General features: G+C 56.6%; 1 protein-coding gene across 2 annotated transcripts in view; it reads right to left on the bottom strand.

The window, feature by feature from the left end:
• Positions 1-317: 317 nt before the first annotated feature.
• KCNK5 (potassium two pore domain channel subfamily K member 5) overlaps positions 318-27,085 on the bottom strand; it is a 34,898-nt gene continuing 8,130 nt past the window's right edge. Inside the window, exons 2-5 of one of the 2 annotated variants that reach the window (XM_007458172.1) lie at positions 5,434-5,541; positions 4,081-4,247; positions 3,606-3,774; positions 318-1,413 (exon numbers count right to left, since the gene is read on the bottom strand). In XM_007458172.1, coding sequence (XP_007458234.1) covers positions 548-1,413; positions 3,606-3,774; positions 4,081-4,247; positions 5,434-5,541 — 1,310 coding nt within the window. In that variant the 3' untranslated portion in view covers positions 318-547. Of the gene's footprint in view, positions 1,414-3,605; positions 3,775-4,080; positions 4,248-5,433; positions 5,546-27,085 lie in introns of both variants that reach the window. The other variant, XM_007458173.1, reaches the window with a different exon arrangement.

Raw genomic sequence — 27,085 nt, forward strand, 5'->3', positions numbered from 1 at the left:
ACGGTTAAACACGTGCCCCAGGCGGGGCCCCACTATTGCTGAGGTGCTGAAGTGTCCAGCCCCCAACCCCACCAGGGCCTTACAGCACCCTCACCCTCTCTCTGAAATGCCTGGCTCCGTGCTGGGCGCACAGGAACCTGTTAATACTGGTGAACTCAAACGGCCGAGGCCCCCCCGACCTAAGAGAACCGCGAGACAGTCTTAACCGAATGACTGGGCAACGACCCACGCAGGTACAGGCCTCCCCGGGATCAGTCCTGCCAGCCCACGTGTCCGTGAACCACCAGATCCCCCAACCATGCTCAGGACAGACGCCTCCCGCTGCCAGGGTGCCCGTTCCGCTGATGAACAGAGGCCCTGTCCTGGGTGCACCATGTCTGACCGGTAGCATCTAGCTGCAGGGGATGAAGGTGAGGAAGGCCCCTGGCCCCCTACTCCCAGTTCCAGGGCCACACCCCACCAGGGGCCAGGGTCCCAGCCACAGTAGGACACCCCAGATTGAGGAGAAGAGAAGCCATGGAAGGTGGGGTGGGGAGCCGGCCCCACCTCACGTGCCTTTGGGGCAGTTTGCCTTGTTATACTCGTTCATAAGCTGCTCGTAAGGCACGGAGAGCTCTGACTCAGTGCTGGTGAAGGTGGACTCATCCGACGAGGGGAACTCGCCCAGGTTCAGGGGCACCTCGGCCGTGGCCCCCTCCTGGGGCCCCTCCTCCCCAGCCAGGTTGCCCTCCAGTGAGGACCTGGAGGTGTCCTCGTCCGAGAGGCCGGCCTCCTCGTTCACAAAGGTGATGCTGACGTTCTGGAAGATGAGCGGGTGGTAGTCCTGGGCGTCCCACGGCTCACCCTCCTCGCTAATGCGGTCCAGCTGGTTAGCGAGCACCTCAGAGGTCGGGGAGCCCTCCTCGGGGGGCCCCGCCCCGGCCTCCTCGCCGGGCGGCCGAGACACATGGCCTTTGCTCCTCAGCGTCTGGGACACCTCTTCCAAGCTGGGCACCCGGTTCTCGGAGTAGACCACCGAGGGGGTCAGGGAGGTGGGCAGGGCTGTCAGCCCAGGCCCCTGGGGCCCCAGGCCCGGCCCTGCGGCCCGCTCCCCACGCCCGCCCGTCTTCACCGCCTTCTTCCCGATCTGCTTGATGAGGTCGTTGTAAGTCTCCTCCTTTTTCGACAGAAAACTGAAGATGTTGACGTCCTGGGACGCCGCAGCCCCTGCCACCTGCAGGGCCTTCCTGGAGTGTGGGGAGCTCTCGAAGGACTCCTTCCGGCGCCGCCGCCGCTTCTTAATGGCCTTGTGCACCTCCACAAACATGCTCACCTTCCAGTTGACAAAGAGGGAGAGCCAGGCCAGCCCCAGGTAGATCCAGAGCTCCACAAAGTAGCGGTACAGGGCGTGGTAGTTGGCGCTGGGGTTCACACCTGAGGACGGGCCAGGAAGCCAGAGGGTCAGGGAAGGGCCAGCGGGGACCCGGAAACACACAGAGGCCAGAAGCCGTGTCACCTGCAAGTGGACACAGCGCGAGAACACAGAACACCGATGCGGAGGCACCAAGAAAGAAAGGAGGCCTGTGCTAGGAGCCGGACACCCCATCGTCCTGAGAACCCTGGCCTGGTCACTCATGTGCCTGTTGCAGACCCCAGCCTGACCTTCCTCAACTATCAAAGGTCAGGAGAGTGTCTCCCTGGGGTGGGGGAGGGGCTCTGGGGAGGCTGGTGATGGAGCCAGCGCTCAGGTCAGGAGCTAAGCCATGAATGTTGGCCTTTCAATGATCCACCGACACTGACACTTGGCTGCTTTGTGTACTTTTCGGGTGTACGTGTTACAGTTCAGTTAAAACCTGGATAGAAATTAAGTGACAGGGCAGCTGGCATCCTCCTGCTGGGGATGGACTCACTCATTTAATATAAGTGAGGCTGACAGTTGGGCCTGGGATGTCCAAGAGCACTGGCCCTGGCAGGAGATACCCTGGACAGCCTTGATTCTCCTTCTGGTGACGTCTGGCCTGCCTCCTGACTTCCTGTATCTACCCTCCTCCTACTGCTTCCTCCTATGGCCTGGAGGGCTCTGCCCTCTCCACACCCCCACTTCCGTGGCCAGGCTCCAGACACCTGCTCCAGGGAGCCCTCCCAGGTCACCCTACACAGCTCTGGTCACTCCCCTACCCTCTAGGATCACGGAGATTTCACTTTACACTTCCAGGCATGTTGATCCATATTATTACGTATCCTGTGTCCCCCCAGCACCCCCCCCCCAGCAGTATCCTGCTGCCCTGAGACTGGGAGAAACTTGGAAAAGGAACTGGAGGAAGGGGGCCACTTCTGGAGTGGGGCTCCCTTAGAGCAAGGGCTATAACCCCCTCATCAGACTGGAGGGAGTCTGAAGGCAGGGGCTGTCTCCCTTGCAGCCGGGAGGTGCTGTCTGTCTAGCTCAGGACTCCGGTCATAAGCAGGTTATGATGACAACCGGGGCACACTAATAGAGGCGGGCCCTACCCACTGCACTCATGAATAGCAACTCATTTGATTGTCCAAAACCCTGTGAGGTATGCACCGTTACTTTTTTTTTTTTTTTAAACCAATTTTACAGATGGGGAAACTGAGGCAGTGGTTTGGTGTCTTGCTGGAGCTGAGAAAGTATGATTAAACACCTTTCTGTGCTTCCCTGATACGAAGGCTCCTCCTTAGCCTGCTCTGGGCCCCAACAGCTAGACAATGGCAGTGTTGTGCCTCCGTCTAAATTTATCTCTCAAGACAGCAGGCTCAGATCTGCCAGGGTCAGTGGAGTGTTCGGGCCTCTTTCCTGCTTCTCCCACCCACTCAGCCGCCCCCTCCCAGCATTCCGAGTCTCCCCTTACAATGGGGCAGGAGGGTAGTGACCTGTCCCTGGCCCTAGGAAAGGGGAGGGGAGAGATCGGAGGTCCTGGAGCAGAGGTGAAGGTCAGCTGGGCAGGGCAGCAGGCACTGAGGGAGCAGCCACTGGGCCAGTGCAGCCAAACGGGGTGTCAGGAAGATTGAGATCCAAGATGCTGTGCAGGCCACAGGCACAAGGACATGAGTGGCTGGAGCCGACAGACAAAGGGGCCAAAGAATCTTATCGCCCGCGTGGATTAAGTAAGGGAGGAGTGGGAGGGAGGGAAGGTCCGGCCCCGAGGGAGCAGGACAGCTTGGGGGAAGGCCTCTCTGGTCTTTAAGCTGCCAGTGGCAAGAGCAAAGTTTCTGGTCTCTGAGCCAAGCATCCAGCACAGCCCCCTCAGCGCCTGGGAGTGATGGGAGGAGGCAGCTGTGACGTGGACCCTGCAGGCAGGAGGCTCTACCTCCAGCCCCCAGTGCACCTAAGCGCCTAAGCTCGGGAGACGGGGGAGAAGAGAGGAAGAGACCAGACGCCAAACACGAACAGAGGAGGAGGGAAAAGCCACGTTCCAAGAGAGAGAAATAGAAAACGTCTGCAATCACTCTGTGCCTTGGTTTCCTCTTGCAACTGGCAGGATCCCACTGGGTGGAGGCCCAGGACACTGGCCGCCTACCAGGGCCCCCAGTAAAGGTCAGCTGAACTGAAATTGGAGAAGCAGAGAAGGACAGGGTGGGAGGCAGAGGCGAGGGGCAGGACTCACCGGCCACGAAGTCGCCGAAACCGATGGTGGAGATGGTGATGAAGGAGTAGTAGAGGCCCTCGATGTAGTTCCACTCCTCGGTCACCATGAACACAAAGGGTGGGATCACCAGGTGGACCAGCACGCCCCACAGGATGAAGATGGCCGTGCACGTGATCTGCGCCTTGCGCTGAGGGGGAAGGGTAGGGAGACCAAGTCAGACGGCGGGGAAGACCAGGGGGAGCCCAGCAGAGCACCCAGAGGGCCGAGGAGGCAGCCAGAGGTGAGGCCGGTTGGGCGCCAGGCCTGGGAGGCTCACTGCCCAGGGGAGGGGGGTGGTGGTGATGCTTCCAGCCTCACCCAGGAGGGCAGCGGGCTCTGAAACTGCCCCCTTGCCACCCGTCCTGACACGTCTGTCCAATTCTTAGATCCTTCCCACCCCATCACCTGCCAGGGTCCCCCCGTCTCTGCCCAGGACCTAGGGGTGGGGACATACCAGGCTCACGCCTCTCTTGGTGAGGAACTGGCCCAGCCTCTTGGCACGTCCCCCGAAGAACTTGCCCAGGGCACTGATCCACGTCAGACAGAGCGGCACCCCAAAGAGACCATAGAAGACACAGAAGAGGCGCCCGGCGGGGGTCTTGGGGGCCACGTTGCCATAGCCTGAGGAAAAAGAAGAGAGTGAGGCCAACAGAGCCACGGCGGGGGTGATGGATCCAGACTCGGAGTGGCACCTGCCTCCGCCGCCCCCGCCACACACCCGGCCCGAGGAGAGCCCATTCCCTAAGATCACTTGACACTGATTAATATCAATGCTTCAGAAATGAAATTTCCCTTGACCGTGCTATGATCAGGATCATTTATAGCAATTATGACGGTATGGGCTATGCCTCCTCCGTCAGACTGGGAGCTCTCTGAAGGCGGACTAAGCCTCCACCATTAGCAAGTCCTCCACAAGTCCGCACGGCACCCTGGCGCAAGTTACAAGGCACAAGTTAGTAGTTTCTCTGGGTAGACACCCCAGAAGCACTGTGGTAGACGGTCTCCAAAGACAGCGATTCTTAATTCCGTCCCTTCTTATGCTCACATCAAGCTGGCCTCTAATTCCCCTCCTTCTGAATCTGGGCTTTAGTGACCTGTTCATGGAATGTGGCAGAAGGGACCCTGAGTCAGTTAAGTCCTTATCAGAAGCCTTGTTGCTTCTCCCCTTGATCTCCTGAAATGCTCACTTTGGGGAGTCTCCCTCTTGAAACCCAGCTGCCATACTGTGAGATGCCCAATCATCCCCAGCTAAGCTCCCCAGCAATAGCCAGCATCAACTACCAAACATGCGATAGAAGAAGCCATCTTGGACTTCCAGCCAACTGGGCTTTTTTGGATGACCACGGCCCCAGCCACTCCAACTACCACGGCATCAGAGACCTCATGCAAGAACAAACCAGCCAAACCCCGTCAACTCACAGAATGGCCGACAATAATAATAAATTGTGTTCTAAGCCACTAACTTCTGAGGTAGTTGGTGATGCAGTCATAGATGACCAGAACAGACACCCAGACTGGTGAATAAGCATGGGGTGCATTTGTGCAAATGAGCAACCTGCTCGAACTCTGGCTGTCAAGCTGTGTCGTTTCTACTCCAAGAGCCCAGGTCAGGACTTCTAGAAAACAGTCTCCTAAGCATGGCCAGTCACCAAGGACTTACTAAATATCCAGGGATGTGTCAAAAGGACAGAGTGTAGCTGGCCTGATCTTAACCTTGACAAGGCCATGGGACCAGAGCTGGACTCTTACAAGATTCTGGGGAGCTCGGACGTGGAAGTAGGTATCTTGGAGGTCCCAGAAGACTTACCGATGGTGGTAATGACCGTGGCTGCAAAAATCATTGCGTTGGGCCAGTTCCAGTTGTTGAAGGTCTGGTTCCCTGTGATGGCCACACCCTGTCCTGCAGCATCAGATACTATCTAAAAAGAGAGACACAATGAAGGTCAGAGAAGAGGTCAGCACTTTATGAACCTCCTTATAAGCACTCTTATTTACTCATCACAATAACAAAGTGACAGTTACTGTCTCCAGTTTATAGGTGGTGAAACATTTTATAGAGGATCAGAGAGGTTAAGTGATTTGCCCAAGGTCACACAGCTGGTAAGAATATGAACCCTGGCAATCCGGCTCCAAAGTGCCTTCTCTCACTGAGCCAGTGCGTCTCAAACTTACTAGAACCACCTGGAGGACTTCTTAAGTACAGTCTGCTGGGCCCCACCTCCTGAGGTTGATTCAGGAGGTCTGGGAGGGAGTCAGAGAATGTGCATTTCTAACAAGGTTCCAGGTGATGCTGATGTTGTGGTCCTGGGACCACAGTTTGAGAACCGCAGCACTCTTCTGCCTCTGAAAGAAGGCAGATGTGATGCAAACAGGAGGACCTCCGGAAAAGCATTCTACTGCAGGGTTGGCCTGGGAGGGACCGCCCCCCACACCCGACATGCCTTTCACCCCCACTGTAAGGACACCTGCTAAGGTCAGCTCGGTAAGCTCTTGGGTCTGTCCTCCGAGGTCGGACATATCAGCTGGCCTCCTTTCTCCCATGCCTGGGACTCTGTCCTCTCCCCACTGCAAGCTCCCCCTTCCCTCCCTTCTCTGGATCCCTTTCTCTCTGCCCTGGGCTGAGCAACTTCAAGGTTTGGGCCGGGACAGGTCATCAGAAGGTGGTGTGTACTTTTCAGGGTGACAAATTCATGCGACCAGTCCCCACGGAGCTCCCAGCAACTACGGGTGGCAGCAGGTGAGAGGTCACCTGGGGAAGTGCACTGGGAGGCCCCCAGAGAGGCCTTCCTTATCTGTTCCAGGAACACAGGCAGCTGCCAAACCTGCCCACCGCCCAGGCCCTGCCTGTACCCCATCCTCCTGTGCTGCCTCCCTTCACCCACACCCACCACTGGCAGGACCCAGACCTCAGAAGGTGGCTCCCGAGGAGGGGCCAGGATCGACTCTCAATTTGGGGTCCTGCCCCTGCCCCCCAGGAGAGCCCCAGGATGGAGCAGCTCAGAAACCAGAAACTCAGCCAAATTCCCTGTAAAAATCAATCCTAGGACCGAGAAAAGACAGAGGAGTGAAGGATGGAAGCAGGAGGGAGATGGAAAAACCAGAGTTCTCCCTGCGGCACGACTGAAGTTTGGTGAGAAAAGAGGGAAGGGTGGGTTGTCCCGAAGGAATGTGCAGTTTGCAGCGGCAGGCCTGTGTAAACGGATCTGCAGACTTTGTAAGGAATTTTCCATGATGACGTGCTCATCTGACAGGCCGTCAAACCACAGGGCTCACCGCCCTGCCTCCCCCTGCTATTTCCTGAGCACCTCTCTGCAAAGTGGGAAGTGGGGACGGCTGCCTTCACCTGCCCTCAGAGAGCGGCCGCCAAGCCGGCCAGGCCACTTCCACGCAAAAGCACCAGGACGTTCAGATACGAAGAGGCCAACAGGTCTATCCTGTTGGAGGTCCACCCAAAAGGTTTTCTAAACCATGAAATCCACGTTCGAAACAGGAGAATGAAAAGTCCCAGGGCCCTGGATGTTAATGTTAAACAGATGGCAGGGAAAGCAGAACTGCTCAGCTCCCTTTGGCCGCAGCCTTTGTTATCTCAGATATCCATCTTCGGGGGGGCGGGGGCATGGGGGGCGGTTAGTGCAGCATTGTCAGGAAGCACAGCCCAAGACGGATGACAACTGACCAGGAAATCATGGGCCTGGGGCACCACCCCTGGTCATCCCCATGGAATCCCGGAGGAACAGGAAAGATGTCAGAAGACAAGTTGCCCCCCGCCACCCTACCCCCGCCTTCTCATACGAAGAAAACTCAAACCTGAACTCTTGCTGACTCTTCTTTGGAGACAGTGGAACATTTGGCATATATTCAAAGAGGAAGTGGTGGGCACTGGAAGCTACTAGCACAGGTTCACCAGAGCAAGTCATGCTCAGCTAAGTGCATCTCCCACTCCAAAGAGGCTGCAAAGCCTTGAAGTTCAGTGGAATGCAGTCAGTCTGGATAGCAGCAAGGCAACTGAACAGATGGGCTTAAAGATATTCACGTGGACAAGACAGAGAAATGTAGGGAGGAACCGGGGTTAATCCGGGTCCACGGTAAAGGCAGATAAACAACCCCAAGAAGTACTGATCATTATCTGCCTGGCCTGAGGTCTCCATTATCATGCCAAAGGCCAGGCCTCTTCAGTCTTTTAATCTACAACACAGTAAGGACAAAGATGGCTGCCCAGTTTAATCTGCAAAGGATGCAAAACTGGGACAAGACTGGGATGGGAAGATAGCTAACACACTGCAACGGCAGTTTGGGACTCAAAATCACCTGGACTGGAAAAATGGGCCCAAACTAACAAGATATGGCTGTCTTTTAAATTTTTCATGTCTTACATTTTGGGTTAGAAGGCACTGACCCATACAGGGTTGAAGGGGAAAGTCCTTGGGTTTCAGCTGACCACAAACCAACAAACACTGGTATGGCTGCCAAAAGAAAAGTTAATAATCTCAGGCAGTGTCAATACCTTATCTCTTCAGGGCTGGGAGGCAACGAGCCCATTGTCCTCTGCAGGTGAGGCCACATGGGGGCCACTCTGTTCCATTCTTGGGTGTTGGACTTCATGATATGTTAACCAGTGGGCCAAGGTGCCAGAGGGAACGGGGGTGGTTGCTTTGGATAATGAGCTACCTCAGAAGGGATTGCCCTTGGCAGTCATCCATTTCTGATAATGGAAAGTGTTTAGACCCAAGGGAGACCAGCACACATCAGCGATGGTGAAGGTGTGACCGGAACAGGGGTTCTCAACTGGGGTGGTAGCACCCTCTGGAAGTGTTTGGAAATGCTGCCTGAGTATGTGCCTTGTATGTGCCAGGCACTGTTCCGGGCACCAGGGGGAGAGCAGTGAAGGGACGAAATCCCTGTCCTCCCACACATCTACTCTAGTGGATGCTGGGGGTGCTCCTGACATGAGGCGAGCAGGGACCAGAGAGGTGAGATGCCCTGCCACCCACAGGACAGCCTCACACGCCACGTCCATGCTGCCCCCACTGAGATAACACCGGATGGATTGCCAGAGGTGATCTGCGACTTGGGAATCGCTTAGTAAGGGCTAAGGAGACAACAAGCGTAAGAGCTGGCAAAACAGGGTAACCGAAGAGGGCATTATGGTTGGGAGCTTTGCAGTAGAAAAGCTGGCTTCCTGCTCTTCACCCCACCAGTGGTGTGTCCTTTGGGGCACAGCCCTCAGACCCAGCCTCTGCCCTGGGTTATCAGGGAGCCACAGCCCCACACGCTGTCCCCCTGACCTCCATTATCTCTCCATGGTCACCCAGAGGGGGGGCAGACAAAGGGGACATTCTGAAGGGCCCTAAGCCCCCCAGGGCCAGAAGCACCAGTCAACCTTACAACAGGCCAGTGGCGGTAGTTATGTCCACTGGTCAGGTCAGGAGACTGTGGCTGAGAGGTTAACTGGCAGAACTGGGCCAGGTTCTAGACTGTCTCTTGCAAGTCAGCGGGCTCCCCACCTCTCTCCCTTTGCTGCTCTCCCTGTCCCTGGACGCCCCCAGCACCCCTGTAGTTGCCTTCTCTCTGCCCACGGGTCCCAAGCAGCTGGCCTGGGAATCAGCCTGGCTCCATCCCAATGCTGGGGAGACAGGCAGGATTTTAGTGCTGCTGTGCGTCAGACGCCTCTTGTTGGGGCTTTTCTATATATTCCCTAACGGGCTCTTCCTGCGATTCTGCCAGGCATCACTTGACAGAGGAGGAAAGCTAGGCTTGGGGAGCAGAGGTCCGGATGTGAACTTGGGCTGCCTGCTCCCTGCTCCCACCCCGTGTTGCTGTGGTTTCAGTCGGAACACCTCACTGGTTACGGTCAGGGTCCCACTGGCCGGTGGAGAGGTCCCCCAGAAGAGAGGGGTTAGACCCGGGACTGAGGCCATCCCTGGGTGAGGGGGAGCCACTGGACACAGCATCTCATCCCCTGGGGTTAGGGAAACAGCTTTCCCAGGAGGAGACGGCCCCTGTTCACTCACAGGACTCTTTAACTTGGCTTCCAAATTCACACAAGACAGTATCTTCATTTTCCACATATCCCTAGAGAGTGGTGGGCGCGGGGGATGCCGCACGCAGCCCAGGCCCGGCTCTGGCTTGAGGATGGACTAGAGCTCTGCTCCCCGCCTGTCACCCTTATGGTGAAGCGGCTGTGATTTGCTGGGAGGTTACTACGCACCAAATGCGCCCAGCACTTTATGTGCCTTCGGCTCCTCTATAAGGAGGAAAGAATCCTGCTGGGAAGACACCATAATCTTTTCCATTTTGCAAACGAGGATTTCAGGCTGAGAAGTTAAGAAAGTAGCCTAAGGTCGGGATGCTAAAAGCAAGGAAGCCAGGAGTAGAGCCTGCCCCATCTGGGCCCTGGCTGCTGGTACCCCACCCCTGTCCCACATAGGCCACAGGAAGGAGGCCAGTGCATACCTCCACCCCTTCGCACCACCTGGAAAAACAGTGCCCTAAAACCAGCCCATCCACTCAGACCTGAGCCCTCCGGGAGGAGACATTCCCGCCCCTGCCTGTGGCTTCAGGCAACATGCTGCCCCAGACACCACCCTCCCAGAATCTCGCTGTCCATGCAATCTGGGTTCCCCACGGCGCCTCATCCCCCAGGGGTCCAGGGTTTCCTGTGCAGAGGCAGTGCCAGGTCTCCCCATCCTGGAGATTCATTCTGCAGAGTTGCAGGGAGGGCACATCCCGTACCTGGTGCCCACCTGCAGACACAGGCAGCGGGGCTGAGGTCGGGCCTTTGCCTGCATCGGGCCAGTGGGGAAAACAAGTCCAGGTGGCAGCCTGCCTGCGGACAGCAGCTAGGGGCACCCACAGGGCCACCGCCCTGCCTGCCTCCAGCTCCCGCGGCAGACTTCATGCTCAGGTCACAGGGGCCCTTCCTGCCATGTAGGATCGGCCTCAAGGATGCCCTGGATGCCAGCCTCCACTGGATCCGCGCTGCGTCAAGGTACACAAGCGGACGTCCCTCACCAGCCTTAGCTGCATCCATCCCTAATTCATTCTGCCTCCGCTCATTTGGTCCCTCTGGCCTGGAAGGGGAATGAGACCAATGTCATGTGTGCACGGTGCTTGGCGGAGTAGGAAGAACCTTTAATGTCCCTCTCACCTGGCCCTCCCAGCCACCTTGGGAGGTGGGCAGGGCATGGTTGATTACTCCTCATTTCACAGATGATAGTTCCTATTTGAATAGTAGCTGATATTTGAGCACCTATTTTATGACAGGCACCAATCACAGCACTTTAAATCACTCAGCTTGTTGAGTCTTTACAACCTTGTAATGTAGGTACTCTCACCTCCACTTACAGCTGAGGAAAATGAGGCACAGAGGCTAACTAAGTAACTTGCTAGGCAGTGGTGGAGCCGGAGTGTGAACCCAGGCAGCCTGGCTCGTAACCCCTGTGCTGTCCACAGCTGGGAAGAGGCGACAGGGGGTGCAGGGTGGGCTTCTCAGCTACAGAAGTGAAGCTGGGTCTCTAGAACACAACCAGGCAAATGCAAGGGAAACATCCATGGGAATGCAGAGACCACCGCCCAGAAGGTAAGCTCCATGAGGGCAGGACTTTTATCTGCGGTATCCCCAGAGCCGAGGACATAGTAGGTGCTCAACAAACATGTTAAAGAAGTGAGTAAACGAACTTGAGTGAATGAGGATATCTTCTCTGACCTCGACTGACTCACCCTCTCACGTCCTTCCTTCAACACCTTCCTAGCATTTTTCTGCAGGTGGATTTAATAAATTCATCAGCAACAAGGGGCAGGGCTTTATCCAGCAAGAGGGCGGGAAGCACAGTCAGACCCCTGTAAGAGCGTGGCTGGCGGGATCGGGGGTGAATGCAGGGCATCCAACGTGTCAGGGGGGGTGGGAAGGGTGGGAAGGGTCAGCAGGCTGCTAGAACAGAGGGCAGGGGGCTGAGGGTCCTGGGGGTCGGGGGCTGGGAAGGGGCGAGGTGAGGGAGGCAAACCAAAGCCCCCTCGTCCAAGAGGGCAGAGCGGGTGGCAGTGGGGCTGGGAGAGTCCCTGGGGTGACTGGAGGGACTGTCCTTCCTGCAGGAAGGGGAGGCCTGCCCCCTCCGGAAACTCTCCTAGGGGGCTGTGGACGTGTGGAGAACAGGGAAAGGAATATAAAGGGGGGCGACAGGCCTCTCTCTCGAACCAGACCTGGCCCTCTCCTGGGAGAAGTGCATGGAAATGTGGGGCTGACCCGGGTGTGACTTGGGGGGGAGGCGGTCCCCTCTCAACTGCTGGCACCAAGTCTCTGGGTAAATAACAGCCTATCAGCCTTAGTTCCTCCATCTGCCAAAAAGAGCACCCACCCCAAACATATGAAAAGCACCTAGGACACTAGAAGCGCTGAATGAACGTACCTGCAGTCAGTGTCATGAGGAAACCAGACCCAGTGGTGACCTGACACCCCGGGGGGAAGGCCGCTTGTCCCCCAAAGGTAAATCAAAGGTCGAGGGGTTTACTTCCCTGCACCTGCAGGACAAGCCTGGGTGAGAACAGGGACACCGAGGCTCAGCAGGTAGGTGCTCCTGGGCCCCCGGACAGCAAGTCGGGGGACCTGAGGGTTGGGGTGTGTGTTAAGGCTCCCCCTGAGGTGGCAGAGGCACACCCAGGATGTGCCACCCCATCCGTCAGAAGGCCCATCTCTCCGGACCTCTGCCCGCCAGAGGCTCCCCGCCACCCTGGCCGGTTTCCCGCACAGCAAAGCAAGGCAGGCCGGCTGCAGAGGGAGCAAGGCCACACGCTGGTCCTCACGCTGCGCTCCCCAGGTGAGGCCGAGGCCAGGCGTGGTGGCTTCTCTGAACCCCAGTCCCGAACCCCCCGCCAAGCTGCACCCAGCTTCACAAGGCAGCCAAATGCCCATCCGCCCCCTGCTTTCTGGGCTGGGCTCTTCCTTCCTGTGTGTCCACATCTGTCTGTACGTCCATCTGTTATCTAACAAAGAACCTCCTCAGGGTAGGGGGCCAAGGGAGTTGGGGGCGCTTCTGAACAGAACAGACAGAAGTGGAGATTAGTAAACCTAACGCAGGCACTTTTCAGGCAAATATATTTAGAATTTGGGCTCGTTCAGAACAATGTTTTTGACCTTTAACACCACGAACTGATGAACAGATAAAGGGGGCAGGGGAGGGCCCCAGATCCCATGTACTGGGGCTCTCTGCCATGGTGTAAGGAGGGGGAATGGGCAGGCAGGGGGCTAGCGGGTAGAGCTCACTTGTCCAGCTATTTGGCCAGCCCTCCCTCTGACCGTCTTTCGGGGACTGTCGGCAGACCCAAAGTACCTTGGCAAGAAGGCGAGCACCTGTTACCTCTCTTATTCCCAAGACGAATTAGAGGACTGAAGACTATTATCTAAGCCCTCAATTATCTTCACTCCTCTCACTCTCCCTCTCTCACGCTGACTCAGCTTCACAAACCTTCCTAAAGTGGGGGCGGGGGAGGGGCATCGGAATTGTTTCCAGATGCTAAACTGAGGCTCAGAGACCTTGGATACCACCCAGTCCCTGAGGCAGCCGCTCTCATTCCCAGCTGCCCAATGGAACCACCTGGGAGTTTAAATAAATACAATGCCTGGGCCTCACTCGCAGCTACTCTGTGCAGTGGACCTGGGTGCCGAGGGAGCTAACAAGCTCCACAGGTGACTCATCCCCTCACCGCTGCCTAAGTGGGGGTGATGGGCGGGGGTGCCGGGCTCAGCCTTCCAGCTCCCCATCCGGGAGGGAGGATGCGCGGGCAGGGAGAAGGCATCCTCGGTATTCCTCCCGCCCTCTCCCTGCAGCCCAGGTGACCAGGTGCGGCTCGGAGGGCAGGCCCAGTTTATGAGCGGGGCACTGGCGAGGGCCCAGTGGTGCCACCCTGACACCTACACCAGCTGCAGGCCTGTCTCACCCAGGCCCTGTCTCTCCCAGGCGGGGAGCAGGTGTCTTCGGGTCAGGTGCAGGGACCTGGGGGCAGGGCCGCACCTCATCTCAGTTACGACCAGACCTGGGCTCTTGTAACGTGGACTTGGCAGACTTCTGTTTTGCTTATCTGCATTTTCAGTTTTGCTCCAATGCCTACCCGGATATTTATAATGTTTTTAGCTGAACGAAGGAAAGACAAATTGTTGGAGCCTTGGTTGGTACACTAGGAAGTCAATGTACAGCTAGGAAGACCCCGGTGCGGCTCACGTTGTTTACCGAGACTCTCCAGGAACCCTTGACTTCCGCCAACATGACTTCTCTGTAAAATGAGGGGGTTGGCCTATGACTACAGGGGTCCCCCCCTGTCTGGGGACAATTCACATTTTCCTCTGCCTAGAACCACGACTTCGGGGCCCAGTTCAGCACCTCCCAAGCTCCAGGAAAATCCACAGCACATTCGAGAAAATACATTTTCATTCTCAGGACTCAGCTCACTGGCCACCAGCTCCAGCTCTTCCTGAGCCTCCGGCAAGCCGGGCTGCCCGAGTCAGAAGCGAGCCCTATTCCTCATTCCCTCCCAGATCCCACTGCAGGATGAGGAAGGCGCCTCACTTCGCCTTGGTCCCTAAAGTAAGCTGCCTGGTGCTGGCCAGGCTGCCCTCCCTCAGCCCAGGGAGGAAGCAGCCGGCCAGAGGACGCGCCTGGTGTACAAAATACAATCCCCCCAACCCCAGAAACCCACACACCCTCCATCAGGCAAGGTGGAAAGTGGTATCCCACCCTCACCCTCGACGCGCGCTCGAGGGGTCCCTACAGCACTGCTTCTTAACTTGGTTGCACGTGGAGATCACCCAGGGGGAGCCTGGGGAAATGCTCATGCCTGGGTCCTACCCGCAGCAATTCAGACAGAAATGGCCTGGGGTGTGCACTGGGAACTAGGATGTTTAAAAGCTGCCCCAGGTGACTCTAATATTATGTACAGCCGATTTCAAAACCACTGGCCCAGACCCGAACTACCCTCACTCCTTGTTAGGGGGAAGGCCTAGTCCAGCCCCGCCCTAGGGGTCAGCACAGCAGCCATGGATGGATGACTGTCCTCCCGTCCACCCTTGGGCTTCCCCTCCTGGGCCATCTCTCAGCAGCCTTTGCAGAGCTCAGAGGTGCTGCGAGGTCTCACGCTCACGGGGAAAGCCCGTGCCAGAGGTGAGCGCGTTTTCAGCAGAAACCTCTGGGTTTCCGACTTTCTCAGGCCCGGGAGCCCTGCCTGCACTCAGGAGGGACAATGAAAACAAGGCAGGTGACCCTGCCCCCATTGTTCTCAGGCTGGGACGGTAACACTCCCCCCTCCCCCGGGGCAGCTGGGCGCCCCTCCCCTGAGAGCTGAGGCCAGGGCAGAGCAGTGCAGGGACTGGCTGCCCCGGCGGGTGGGCTGTGGGGTTTGGCTAAAACAAACAGACAAGGGCTGGTGGGGCCTGAGCTCAGGATGGGACGTCAGCAAGTGTTCTCAGGCACCTGGAGGGCTGAGCTGATGAGTGAGACTGGAAATCCCTGTGTGTGCAGACCCAGGGGACCTCAAGGACCCGGTCCCGGTTCCACAGTCCTGCTGCCTGAGAGCAGGCCCTGGGGAGTAGGAAAGAGCCCCCTCCCACCCAAACACACACACCAGATAACCCCCTGGAGCCATGTTCTGAAACTCCACCCCCTGCCTCATCTTCTGAAGCACTTGGGGCAGGGGGAACATGCAGTGAGGCTTAAATGACAAGAGGGGCACCTTTCATCTACCTGCAGCTTCCCTACCCCCAATTCACAACCACTGCCCTGCTCCCGGTGGCTGTGGCCCGACCCATGGCCTTGTGCTAGTATCTCTTCCCTCTCTGGGATGCTTGGCCTGGATTCATGACCTGGCCCCTCCTCTGCCCCCAGAATCCAGATCCTGGGAGTATCTGACATCTTTCTACTTTGACTGATGCCAACAGACATCTTCCTACTAGTGGGTCAACAACTCGAGGGCAGGAAATTACTCAGCCAGGACCCCTCAAACATGCCAGGTGTGCAGATTACCCGCTCCTTCCCCATAGGGGTATGGGTCACTAGGGAGTGAGAGGTCCATGCAGGGGATTCGGCTCCTGGCTTGTCCTTTCCAGGCAAGCCGGCAAACCTCTCTGGGTCCTGTTCAGCTCCTCTGTAACAAGGCTGAGGAAGGCAAAGCCAGCATCTCCCTCCACCTGGCCAAAACCCCATTCATCAGGCACCTTTCATACCTACCACTCCTCTGGCCCTTATTTCATCTGAGACTCAAGACCCTGTGGGCAAGGCAAGCAAAATGGATATTGTCATTCCCATTTTGTAACTGAGGAAACTGATCAGAGAGGGCTAGTGACACAGAGGAGCTCACACAGCAAGCCGATGACAAAGCACAGAGAAGAACCAGCCGGAAGTCCTCTGACTCTCAGTTGAGGGCCCTTTGCACCGAACAAGCAAGCCACCCATCCCCCCTCCTGGGACAGGGCTCAGAAATGCCAACCAAAGTGGATCAGGGAAGGTGAGTGACGGGAGAGAGGCAGACACGGGTGACAGGTGATGGAGAGCTATAAAAGGGTGTGCACTCACACCCGTGGATCTAATCCTGAGATGATTTCGGATGAGCGTATGCTTTGCTCCCCCCTCACCCAGAGATGCCTTAGGTTTACCCCAACCTGATAGTGGGGTGGAAGGAGCAAACACAGTAAGTCACCAGCCCCTCAAGGTTTCTAAAAACAGCCCTCAAGCAGGCCACAAAGGAGGTCGCAGGAACTGCTGACCTGCCATCTCCCCATCCTGGGCTGATGACCTGAAGGAGATTCATCAACAGCTCAGCAGCCCCACCCTGTCTGTGCCACCTTGCTTCCCGTTCTCCAGAGCCCCCGCCCACACATTAGCCTGGACGACACAAGCTGCTGATGCACTGCAAAATCACGCACGTCAAGTTTGGGACCCTCTGCAGGCAGCACGGGGGCAGAGCGGGGAAAGGCCTGGGCTTTGGAGCAGACACACATGGGTTCAACTCCTGGCTCCATTGCCCACCAGCAGGTCACCTGGGGCATGTCCTCTCACCATCTGAGCTTCTCCTTCCGTCTCTGGAAAGCGGGGGTACCAACACTTCCTTGGGTTGGGGTGCAGAGTACGTGAAACAATGCACAGCTTGGTGCTGGGCATACAGGATGCGCACTGGGTAGAAAAGTAAACTGGGAAGAACAGGGCGGTGGGGAGGCCACCTCCATTCCGAGGGTTTGTGCCCGGGCACAGGGTCTCCAGAGCTGTGAACACAGAGCTGGCCAGTTGTCACCTGCAATGCCCTCCTTCCTGGAGACCACCACCTGGAAGATCAGGGCTTGGGATGGTACTTATCACCCCATGACATTCTATCAGGTATCTGCTATCTGGCCTACTATTTATCTCCCCCGAAGAGACTACAGGCTCTGAAGGCAGAGATTTCACTCATCCCTCATTCCCAGAACAGAACCTGGCACCAGTAGGTACTCGATATTCGCCAAATGACGACTCAGTCTCCGAGATGTATGCCTTCCACAACCACGCCTTCCAGGGCACGAAGATGGGTGAAGATGGGTGCTGGGGCCGTATTTAACGTGGGTTCTGGCTGGATGAGGTGGGCAGTCCTGGCAGGTGTGGCCACCCGGGGTGATGGCTTTGTGTTTCTCTGCCCAGTGCCTGTTCCTCACCTCACCCCACCCTACCTGTCTGCCAGGCCAGAGCCCCCAGAGGTCCTAGCCCTGGTGAGTCAGCTGCACGGCAGACTTTGGAATCATCAGGATTCCTGAGGAAGGAGGCCGGCAGGCGGTGAGAGGGGGTGCCCAGGATGGGTGTCAGGGTTGAGGGCCACAGGTCCGCCCCACACCCCGGGCCCCATGCATGCCACTGCTTCGTGGCTCCTCCAGCAGAGGGGAAAACGACGCTCTGTTCCATAAAGCTCTCCTGAGCCCTGGGAGCTGCCAGCCCTGTTCCTATGGACACCGACGCCTCCCCTGGGCCCCCTTGCTGGGTTCCTGAGGACAAGGCTCTCCAGCAACTGACAGCCCCAGATTCCTCCTCCACGGGATGAAAGCTGCCCACAGCCTCACCACATTCATCCCACCGGATACACCCACGCCCTTGGGAGAAGAATGTGGCCAACACCCTCACCTCTTGCCCAGCCGAGGAGCGCACCCCAGACCACTGTCAAACTGTCTCCACCCAGGGGCCCAAAAAAGGGACCCCCTCCATCTGCTCCTTCCCCTCCCCCTTCACCTGTGGCTGGCAGCTCCGGGTAATAAGTAACTGCCCATCCTTGAAGGCTAGGGTTCTGATGATAAGGGATTATTAAGTCTACCCATTTATTATAATTTGTTTAAGATGACCAGATGGTTAAACTGTAAACCTCTTCACTAATGGGAAAAAAAAGAAAGAAAGAAAGAAAAAAAAGAAAAGAAAACAGGCCAGGGGGATACTAGGCGGTGGTGTTAATCCTGCCTGAGAGGCCGGCGGCGGAGTCTCGCCACGCCTCTGGAGTAACCCTCCAGGCCTGTTTAGTACAAACCACCGCTTCCCCCGCAAACCTGGCCCTGCTGCCTCCAAGCATGACCCAACGCCCATGCCGCTCCACGAAGCCCCCTGCAGGATCCTCCTGAGGGCCAACCACCTGTCACAAAACCCTTCCTTATTGTCTGACTCTAACCTAACCACCTCCCCCCCACCCCGGCTGCAGTCCAAGCCCATTTCCTTTGGTTCAGTCTCCAGCTGGAGACGGACAACAGCTGGTCTCCATCGTCTCTGGAATAAATTGTACAAGAAACGACCAGCGAAATGGCACAGGCATTTTGGGGTGGACGGTACTCTTTGCAGGGTGGGGAGCCTTCTGCCTCAACGGCAGATCAAATCCCAGATCAAATCTCACCACTGGAAAACTGAGTCACAACTAGAGACAAGAGCAAAGACAGACCACGATGCTGACAACTTTGAACATCACTAGGCCAGATGCAAGGGGGGGTTGTGCCCTAAAGTGCAGACTCCCCAAGCCCCAGACAGCCGGACACAGATCTCTCACCACACCAGTTGCACCAGGGGCTCCGGCCACCAAGGCCCCTATCTGGAGATAACAGGGATGAGATACAAAGGGAATCCCCAAATACAGTGGGAAAGGAACAGAGCCTGATACATGCGACCGGTGCCCCCCACCTGCCTCCCCTGCCTTTGCTGTCACAAAAGCACAAAGGCACAGCCGCCTCAGCTTTTCCACCCTGCGGGGACAGTCCCCCACCCACCTCCCATCCCCGGCTGACTGGGCCATAACCAGGGTGAAGCAACACACAGCTGTTCTGTGCTGAAGGTATGGAAAAGTACAGCGAGGCCTCCTCGCACAGAGAGGCTGGGCTGAGGTGAGGGGTGCTGGGTGGGGGGGTGGTTAGGAAAACCTCCCATCCTCCAACCTGGGGCCCAGGACCAGGGACAGGCTGGGCCACAGGAAATGGAAACTCTCCCGATGGCGCATCAGGAGAGTCCTGACTCTGAGGCAGCCCCATTGTGAAACACGGGAGGCCGAAAGGACCAGGACCAGGCCTTCAACACACACATTCTCTCGCTCTCCTTCAGCTGGGCTGCGATTTTACACAAGAGCATTTTCTAAGGCTGCTTAGCCCCCTAACACCCACCCAGGCTCTGGCAGCCCTCAACCTTCCTAGGAGCGTGCAGGAACATTTGACACCCACACCTGCACAGTGTTAGCTATTCCTCAGCCCTACAAGTCACGACCTCAGTTTCTTTACTGATCAAACGGGAGTAATGCTGTCTCCCCACCAATTCACAGGGCCATGGTTCCAAAAGCTCAGCAGATGTGGACGTGAAGAGCGTGAAGCAGGTGCACCAGCAAAGCTAGAGATGCCCCTGACTTTGAACTTCTAGTTTCTAAACACCCACTGCCGTTGGGGGTAGGCTTTCCCCCAGCCTCCCGGTGCATTGTGCATGGCCAGCGGAGGCTCAGAGACAGGAAAGCAAATGCCACCAGATTTCTAAGTCATGCAAGGGTCAGCAGGGGAGCGAGACCCACTCCTCAAGTGGCTGCATCCTGTCCTCCTGCAGAACCCAGTTTCCCACGAAACACTTTGAGTGGCAGCTGGAGTGGCCACTTCTCAGGCTTGTCTAGGGAGGTCCATTTGCCCTCGCATCTGCTGAAGATGGCCACCTGGCCTGGGCTACTGTGGGCTAAACCAAAGATCTAGCAGTGGGCTTCCAGGATATGGCCTGCCCTCTGCCCCATGGGTTACCTCCCAGGAAGAGCAGGGGGACAAGAGGACAAGATGGGAACAGGGTTCCCTTCACCTTCCCTCCCACGTCGAGGCTCTGGGCATTTCCCTCTTTGGAGCCATTCCTGCCTGATACGCATGCCACATCAGGCCAGATACCAGCCCCTAACACCCCTGTACAGATCTACCAACCTAAGTTAACCCAAGGAAAGATGGGACCAGGGTCCTGGGCAAGCTTTCCTCACGTTACGCAGCTCGAAGTCAGGTCGACTGATTCCTTAAGAATTTGCCGAGCACCGGCCCTGTGCCCTGATGTGGGCAAAATAAGGGAAGAGCAAGACACAGGCCCTGCCCAGGAGGGCCTTGGGTCTAACAAGAGACAGACAGGCGGATGGGAGGAGTTACGACAGAGGAAGACAGCACAAGAAAGCAGCAGACAAGCCAAGGCAAGGCCAGGACTGTCCTTGCTAAATACACACTCATCTGAGCCTGATGGGACAGAGTGGGCAGGGCGGTCAGCAGACCCTGGCCAACCCGTGCTTTCTGTGAACCAGACTGGTGGGGATGCTCACCTCAGAGGAGCTTGCAAGTTTCCCGGGGGGTGGGACAGGGCAACCCCCCCTTCAGGTTCTCGGCACACCACCCTCCCCACTCCAAGGCTGCTGGCCAGCTCTGACCTCGTCCACCCCAGAGCAGGATGGAATTTAACTAGGCACCAAGAGAAGCCAGTGTGCCCTTAGGAACCTCAACAGATTCCATCAGCATTCTAGCACTGCCCAAGAGAACTCTCTGTGCTGATGGGACACTATCTGAGCAGTCCCATGTGGCTACTGAGCCCTTGGACTGTGGCCAGTGTGATGGAGGAACTAAATTCAAACTTTATTAATTTTAATTAAAAATTAAACAGCCACAATAGTTAGTAATATCATGTTAAAATAAAATTAATTAGGGACCTGTGGGTGGTAATTACCATAGTGATGCAGTCAAACACAACACATCCTACCTAGGCAGGGTCTGCCTTACCCTGGACCCCTGGATTCACCCAAGCCTTGCCCGTGGTCTGCAGCATGCTCTGGGCTCTGAATTACACGCATGGTCCTGGGCTGTCCCAAATCTTTCCTGTGCTTGTGTCTTTTGTCAGTCCAAAAGCCAAGGAGGGCAAAGTCTTCTTGGGCCCCCACAGGAGTCAGAAGAGCTGGATAGACACAGAGGCTAAGACAATACTTGTCCGTGGGCCTCTGGAGGATCCCCTCCCTTGTAGGGGATACTGACCCCAACACTGGGAACAGCACCTGGGACTCCCCCAGCTCTGCCAGGCCTCTCCCGGGGAAACACACTCTCTTCTTGGTGACCATCAGATCGTGTCCAATCTCAAACTTCTTGGTCTGCAGACCGAAAGCCCAACTGGTTTCCCCAGTCTTTGAGACCCTTCCCCTCAAAAGTGTTCAACAGCACTGCTGCCCAGGAAGCCACCCCTCTGCCAGCTAAACGGAAAAATAACATGTTGTTTAGCAATTTCAGAAGTGACACTAGTTTTCGGAGTATGCGCCGTGAGAACCATGTTTATTTGTGCTTTGTGTACTCGCACATTCAAAACAGCCAGTGCAGAAGTGGCCGACGCTATATGCAGGCATCTTACCCTTTCAGAAAATTCGATTTCTTTGCTTTAAAAGCAACACAACAGCATTTCGGAAAACTAGGGAAGCAGAGAAAGAAAAGGCATAGATAACCCTGCTTCCCACCTTCTGTTTTCACGTCGAGTTTCAATTATTCAACGCTAACACAGCAGCATGCATGAAACTAGAGTCTCCCGCTGCCCTCACCCCCGTCTTGTTTTTGTCTCACTTGAAGTCTGGCTCATAGCTCAGCCCCAGTGAGAACACCAAATCGAAGCCCTGGGAACCCACCCCTGCCCCAGGGCCCCAGCAGGTGCCCCTGCTGGTCTGTCTGAGGGTCTCCTACTCCACAGGCCAGAGCCTACCAGGTCACTCAATAAGCAGGGATCAACCTGTGTACAGTGCAGTGGTGGCTGGCAGTGGAGTGTGTACACAGACGGAAACCGGCTTTGGCAAGCGAAAATTTTAAGACACGTACACAGTGACCCCAACACAGAGCTGGTGGAAGAGACGGGGGGGTCTGGCCACAGGCAGCCCTCAGCCCTGGGGCATTCCTAAGAGAGAAGGCGTGCCAAGACTGAGACCTACAAACTCTGAAGCCATAGCATCGTGGAGACAGAAACTTCCTAGAGCAGGACCCAAAAGTGTCCCCTCATGACTCGGAAGTTGCTTTGCCCCAGCCCTGGGGAGCCAGCCCTGGGTCCAGACAGGTGCACGCCCGGGGCAGGCGTGTGGGAGGGTAGGGGGTATGCTGACGCACCTCCCCAGGCAACCTATCGCCCTGTCCCAACAGAAGGCAGAGCGTCCCCACTCATGTGCCCCGTGCACGTGACGGGCAGCAAGGTGGAGGGCCGTCCCAGAGTGCTTGCTGGGTTGGGGTAGAATCTGGCCAGGCATGGTCCCCATGGGAAGGGCCCGGGGCAGTTTTCCAGATTGGAGGTGGGCGCTGGTAGTCCTACCTTTGGGTTTTGGGGGCTGGTGGGATAGAGGCCAAAGGAGAGAGAGACACAGCTCCACGGTTCGGATGTTCATTAATCATTACCCTCGTACACAGTGTGAGGTTTGGGATCCAATGGGGCACAGTCGAGGGCCTCATGGGAGGGGGAAGGAGTGCAGACAAGGCACAACCCCCAGTGCAATGTGCTCTGACGTGGGGGAGAAGGAGGTGCCCAGAGAACGATGGGGCTCAAAAGGCCACCTCCAGGGTCAGGGGAGCCTTCCCTCGCGGCCCCAGCCTATGGCAACGTTTCTACCTTGGAGCACACGAGTCCCCTACAACATGCTGCAACCCTATTTAATAATCCTTCATATACACCGCAGGGCCCGGCCCCAACCTCAAAGATAAGGATAATGTCTCATAATTCCCACAACCTTGAACCAGCACTGGGCATACAGCTGGCGCTAAGAGTCTAATTGGCCTTAGTGAACAAGTCCCTGGCTCAGAGAGGGGCAGTGACCTGGCCGAGTCACACAGCAAGTCAGCTGAGCCAGGCCCAGGACCTGGCTCTGTCTTCCAATCCCCAGTCCCTGGGCCACTCATCAGTAGATCTCAGGGCTGCGGCTGGAGTCTGGGGGATGGGGTGTTGAAAAGCTGATAATCAGGACACCCTCCCTTTTCCCGCTCCCCGGGGGGTGCTGACAAGACATTACTGCATCAGCGTGCTCTGCTCAGCCCACTCAGCACTATCCCTCAGCCAGAGGCAGCCCTTCCACCCGCTGCTCCAAAGGGGGCGGGAGGCTGAGGAGGGGAGGGCACCCTTCCAAAGCCAACACTGTCAGGATGCATTCCTCGACCCGGGAGGCAAGAGTTTTATTTGAACAGGAGCTATGGGGAGGGGATGGGGCTGCCGCTCTTTCTCCTCCAGTGGGTCTGAACAGGTGCCATCCTGTACCCGGGGGCATGGGAGGAACAAGAACCTTGCATCAGACTCAAGGAGCACCCAAGCCAAAAATCAACATTCAAGTCCGTGAAGGGCCTGCCCCGGGGTCCTCAGCATGCTACAAAATAGCCAGTCTGTCCCCAGCCATGCAGGCAGATCTGAGCAGTGCTTACACCCCAGGAGAAAGGCAAGACGAAAGCTGTTCCCTCCCAAGGTGCAGACCACAGCGCTGCTAGGGGTTAGCCTTGGGGAAGCCAAGTCAGGGACGTGTCACAAGTGTGGGTTTAGCTGCTGGGGCGATAGCAGGTAATGTGCGGACTCAGACAGGAACCCTATAGCCGAGAGGCAAACTAACCTGCACCTCACTACTCCAGGTCTTTGATTCTTTCTCGAGAGCTCGGTCTCTGGGTCCCCTGACCCACAAACCCTGCGGTGAACGGTCAGAGCCTGACAGGTCCGTAAGGATGCCAGGGGAACAGGCTGGAGGGCAGGGATGGAGCTGATGGCCTCCGCCCTGAGCTGCGGCACCTACTTAACCTAACGCACGTTTGTCCTGCTTTAAAACTTTTCACACTGAGAATAGCAAACAAACCTATATATGGTCAGTGTGGTCAGAACAGTGACCAGTGTCAGAACCCACAAAAGCTGAAGAGAGCAGTTCTCAGCAAAGGGTCAGTAAGCACGCACAGCCTGCTTTCGGGGAGCTGGAGCCATCAGGGCCCAAGGAGAAAACTCAGTCTCTAGGAGGGGCTGGTGGCCCAGCACAGGGGAAAGCTGATTTAGGACACCACGGGGTCTAAGTGGGGCAGGGCTCTGGCTCTGGACCCAGAAGGCCTGGGTCCAGGCCACTAACTAGCTGTGTGACCTTGAATAACTTATTCGCCTCAGTCGCCTTATCTGCAAAATGAGTTTCCACGTTGTCTATGGTCCCACTGCTGGGAGTCCCCGGGGTGTGGGATGGCCCCCACCTGCCTTTCCTTCACCAGGTGCCAGCTGCAGTCACTGCTGTGGTCTGACTGCTGGAACACTTCCCTCTGCTCCACCTGCAGGGTGACTTATGTTATCAGTGGACATAGACCTGAGTTCTTGGTAAAAGTTGAAACGTGCTGTGAGTGTGCAGGGTTTTAGAGTGCCTCCCCACCCTCAGGGCATGGCCTCCTGTCTGTAGCTGGGATCAAGGGTAGGGCTCCAGACAGCGGCAAGACCACACAGGGAACAGAGTCCAAATCACTTGGGCTGCTGCAAGGACTTTGGCTCTGAGTCTGGGGGAGAAGCCATGGAGGGTTTTCAAGGGTCCCAATCTCACTCTATCAGGATCCCTGACTGCCGTAGCAGTAATTGACTACCTTTCACCTCCTGTGGCCTCTGCTTCCAGGAAGCCTTCCCTAACTGCCCCACTTAGCTCTACCTACTCCTTTATTGTACTCTCCCCGCCCTGGTGAGCAGAGTAACCTTGGAAAAGTTACATAACCTCCCGAGGTCTAGGCCTTGGCTTCAGGGCTCTAAAGGGAGGCTAGTTAGATAACCACTAAGCTCCCTTCAGCCTCACATTTTATGATTTGCTGCCAGGAGTGGCACCCAGAGCCTGACCCTCCTCCCCCATCCCTGCCAGCCTCCAAGAAACCAGCCAACAACAGCTCCTTGGGCTCAGACGCGTGGGGAGCAGGGTCCTGTGATGGGGAAACTCCCTGGGGAGACATCAGACTACTTTGCCCCAGGCTCTGAAGGGCCTAAAAAAAATCCTTTTTTCTGAGCCTATGGTTGACCACAACTTCAACCTTTGCCTCCTATTTCAGAAAAACTCACTAGTGCGTAGGAAAGCTGGCACTCAAGGAAAGGGTGTGCTGGGGCAATTTAGGAAATCAGGCCAGTTTAGTGCAAGTGAAATAAGTGCTCTGCACCCTAACACACATCAAGATTTTGATTTAAAGGCTGTTCAAAAGGGGATTAGAGGTGGGGTAACAAACTTGGCTTGGAGAAGAAAGGCTCTGGACCTGGGCAAGCACAGCTAGTTTAACCTAAGCTTGGTTCTAGAGACGGTCGGTCCCAGCTTCTCACCAGGCCTCCATTTTCCCATATAGCAAAAGGGATGACATTTCACTGCCAGACCTCACAGAGGGCACAGGAAGGCACTTCAGGTGAGTGGGTCTGCAGAAACCCATGGTAAGGCCAAGGGTGGGGATGTGGGGAGGGTGCAAAGCCTGGGTATCTGCACGCCCCTTAGAGGTCACCTAGGTGCTGCAGGCAACACTTCTGCTCCATCCCCTGGTGCCAACGTCCCTAGTCAGCTCTGCCCCTAGGGGTGCGCCATGGGGTAGAAAAGGCCTAATGCCTGCAGGCTGCAGTCATGCCCAAGGGCTATAGGAACACACCTTTCTCCCCTACAAACAGCCTGGCCTTCCCCCCTGCTCCGCCCCCCCACCCCCGCATGCCCTCGTGGTTTCTGCTGTACGTGGTCTGAGGACATTCCCTGACAGGCAGGGACGGCTCATCCCCTTTACAGCAGGTCTCAAAACAGGCCGGGGCACATGGTATGTGCCTGGTAAATATCTGCACAAAGGACTGGGTCTCTGCTCTTTCTCAAGTTCCTTGAAAGCAGAAACCACCCACCCTGGGGAGGACAGGCCTGCTAGGTGTGCTCACGCAGACAGGCCTTGTTCATCCTAGGGAAAAGGCGTAAGGGGACTCCTGGCGATGAAAAGACCCAGAGACGCAGAGCTGTTTGTTCCGTAAAGTCCCTCAAAAGGGAGAAGATAACCTTGAGCTGGTCTTAAAGGTGAACTCGTAGCGCGCCTTCCTCTTGTGTTCTCCTGAGGTCTTCGCGCCCCGAGAGACAGATACCATCACTCCTACTTTCTGATGAAGTCAGGGGCTCAGGGTGCAGCCTGCAAAGGTGGTGTGACTTTAAAGCCTGTGGCTGACCACCAGGCAACTTGGCACTGCCTCATGAGGCGGGAAGGCTAGAAGGAGGAAATGGGCGTAAATTTTGATAAAGCCGCTCCCCTTCTGTTCTCTGGGGCCAGAGCCCGGCCTGGCTCAATTCACCCAGGTAACCACCTTGACCTGGCAGGAGGCTGGGCCCCTCATGACTAGACTCCAACCCAAAGGTCCACATGAATCTTGGCCTCCCCGTCCGAGCCAGGCACACCACTGGGCACCCGGGGGCCCAACAGACACATTCTGAGCCCGTCACTTACTGAGCTAGGAACTGGGTAGGGAGACATGGCCCTGCCCACACAGGGCTCCTGCAGTCTAGCTGGGCCTAATTTAACAGGCTCTCCAAGCCTTCTTGAATGAAAGGCTGAACTTACTCCCAAGAAGCAGAGTCCAGAGAGGTGAAATCTGACCAGGGTCACACAGCACAAACCAGTACTGTGGGGAGAATCAGAATCCATGTTAGAATCAGCTTTTCCCTGCACACTGGTTCAGATAAGGGTTTCCTGGCCCCAGCTCCAGCCCCAAGCACTGGTCACACAGACAAAGGGAGGGGCTCCGCTGTGTCCTCCCCAGCTGCTGTGGCCTACAAGACCCCTGGCAACCCACAGGGCCCGCCACCAGGCTACAGAACAGCCAAGCTGGCCCTGTCCCCCAGGTAAGCCCCTCCCCACACAGCTTCTAGCCTAGCCTGGGGGCAAGCCTCTCCCTAATGGGAGGTGTCAGCTAGGCAACCTTAGCCAGATTACAGTGGCCATGGGAGGGGACAACAGCCAGAAGTACACAATACTGCCTAAATAGTTTCGG

Source organism: Lipotes vexillifer, unplaced genomic scaffold (genome assembly GCF_000442215.2).
Source record: "Lipotes vexillifer unplaced genomic scaffold, Lipotes_vexillifer_v1.1 scaffold4, whole genome shotgun sequence".
Lineage (NCBI taxonomy): Eukaryota > Metazoa > Chordata > Mammalia > Artiodactyla > Lipotidae > Lipotes > Lipotes vexillifer.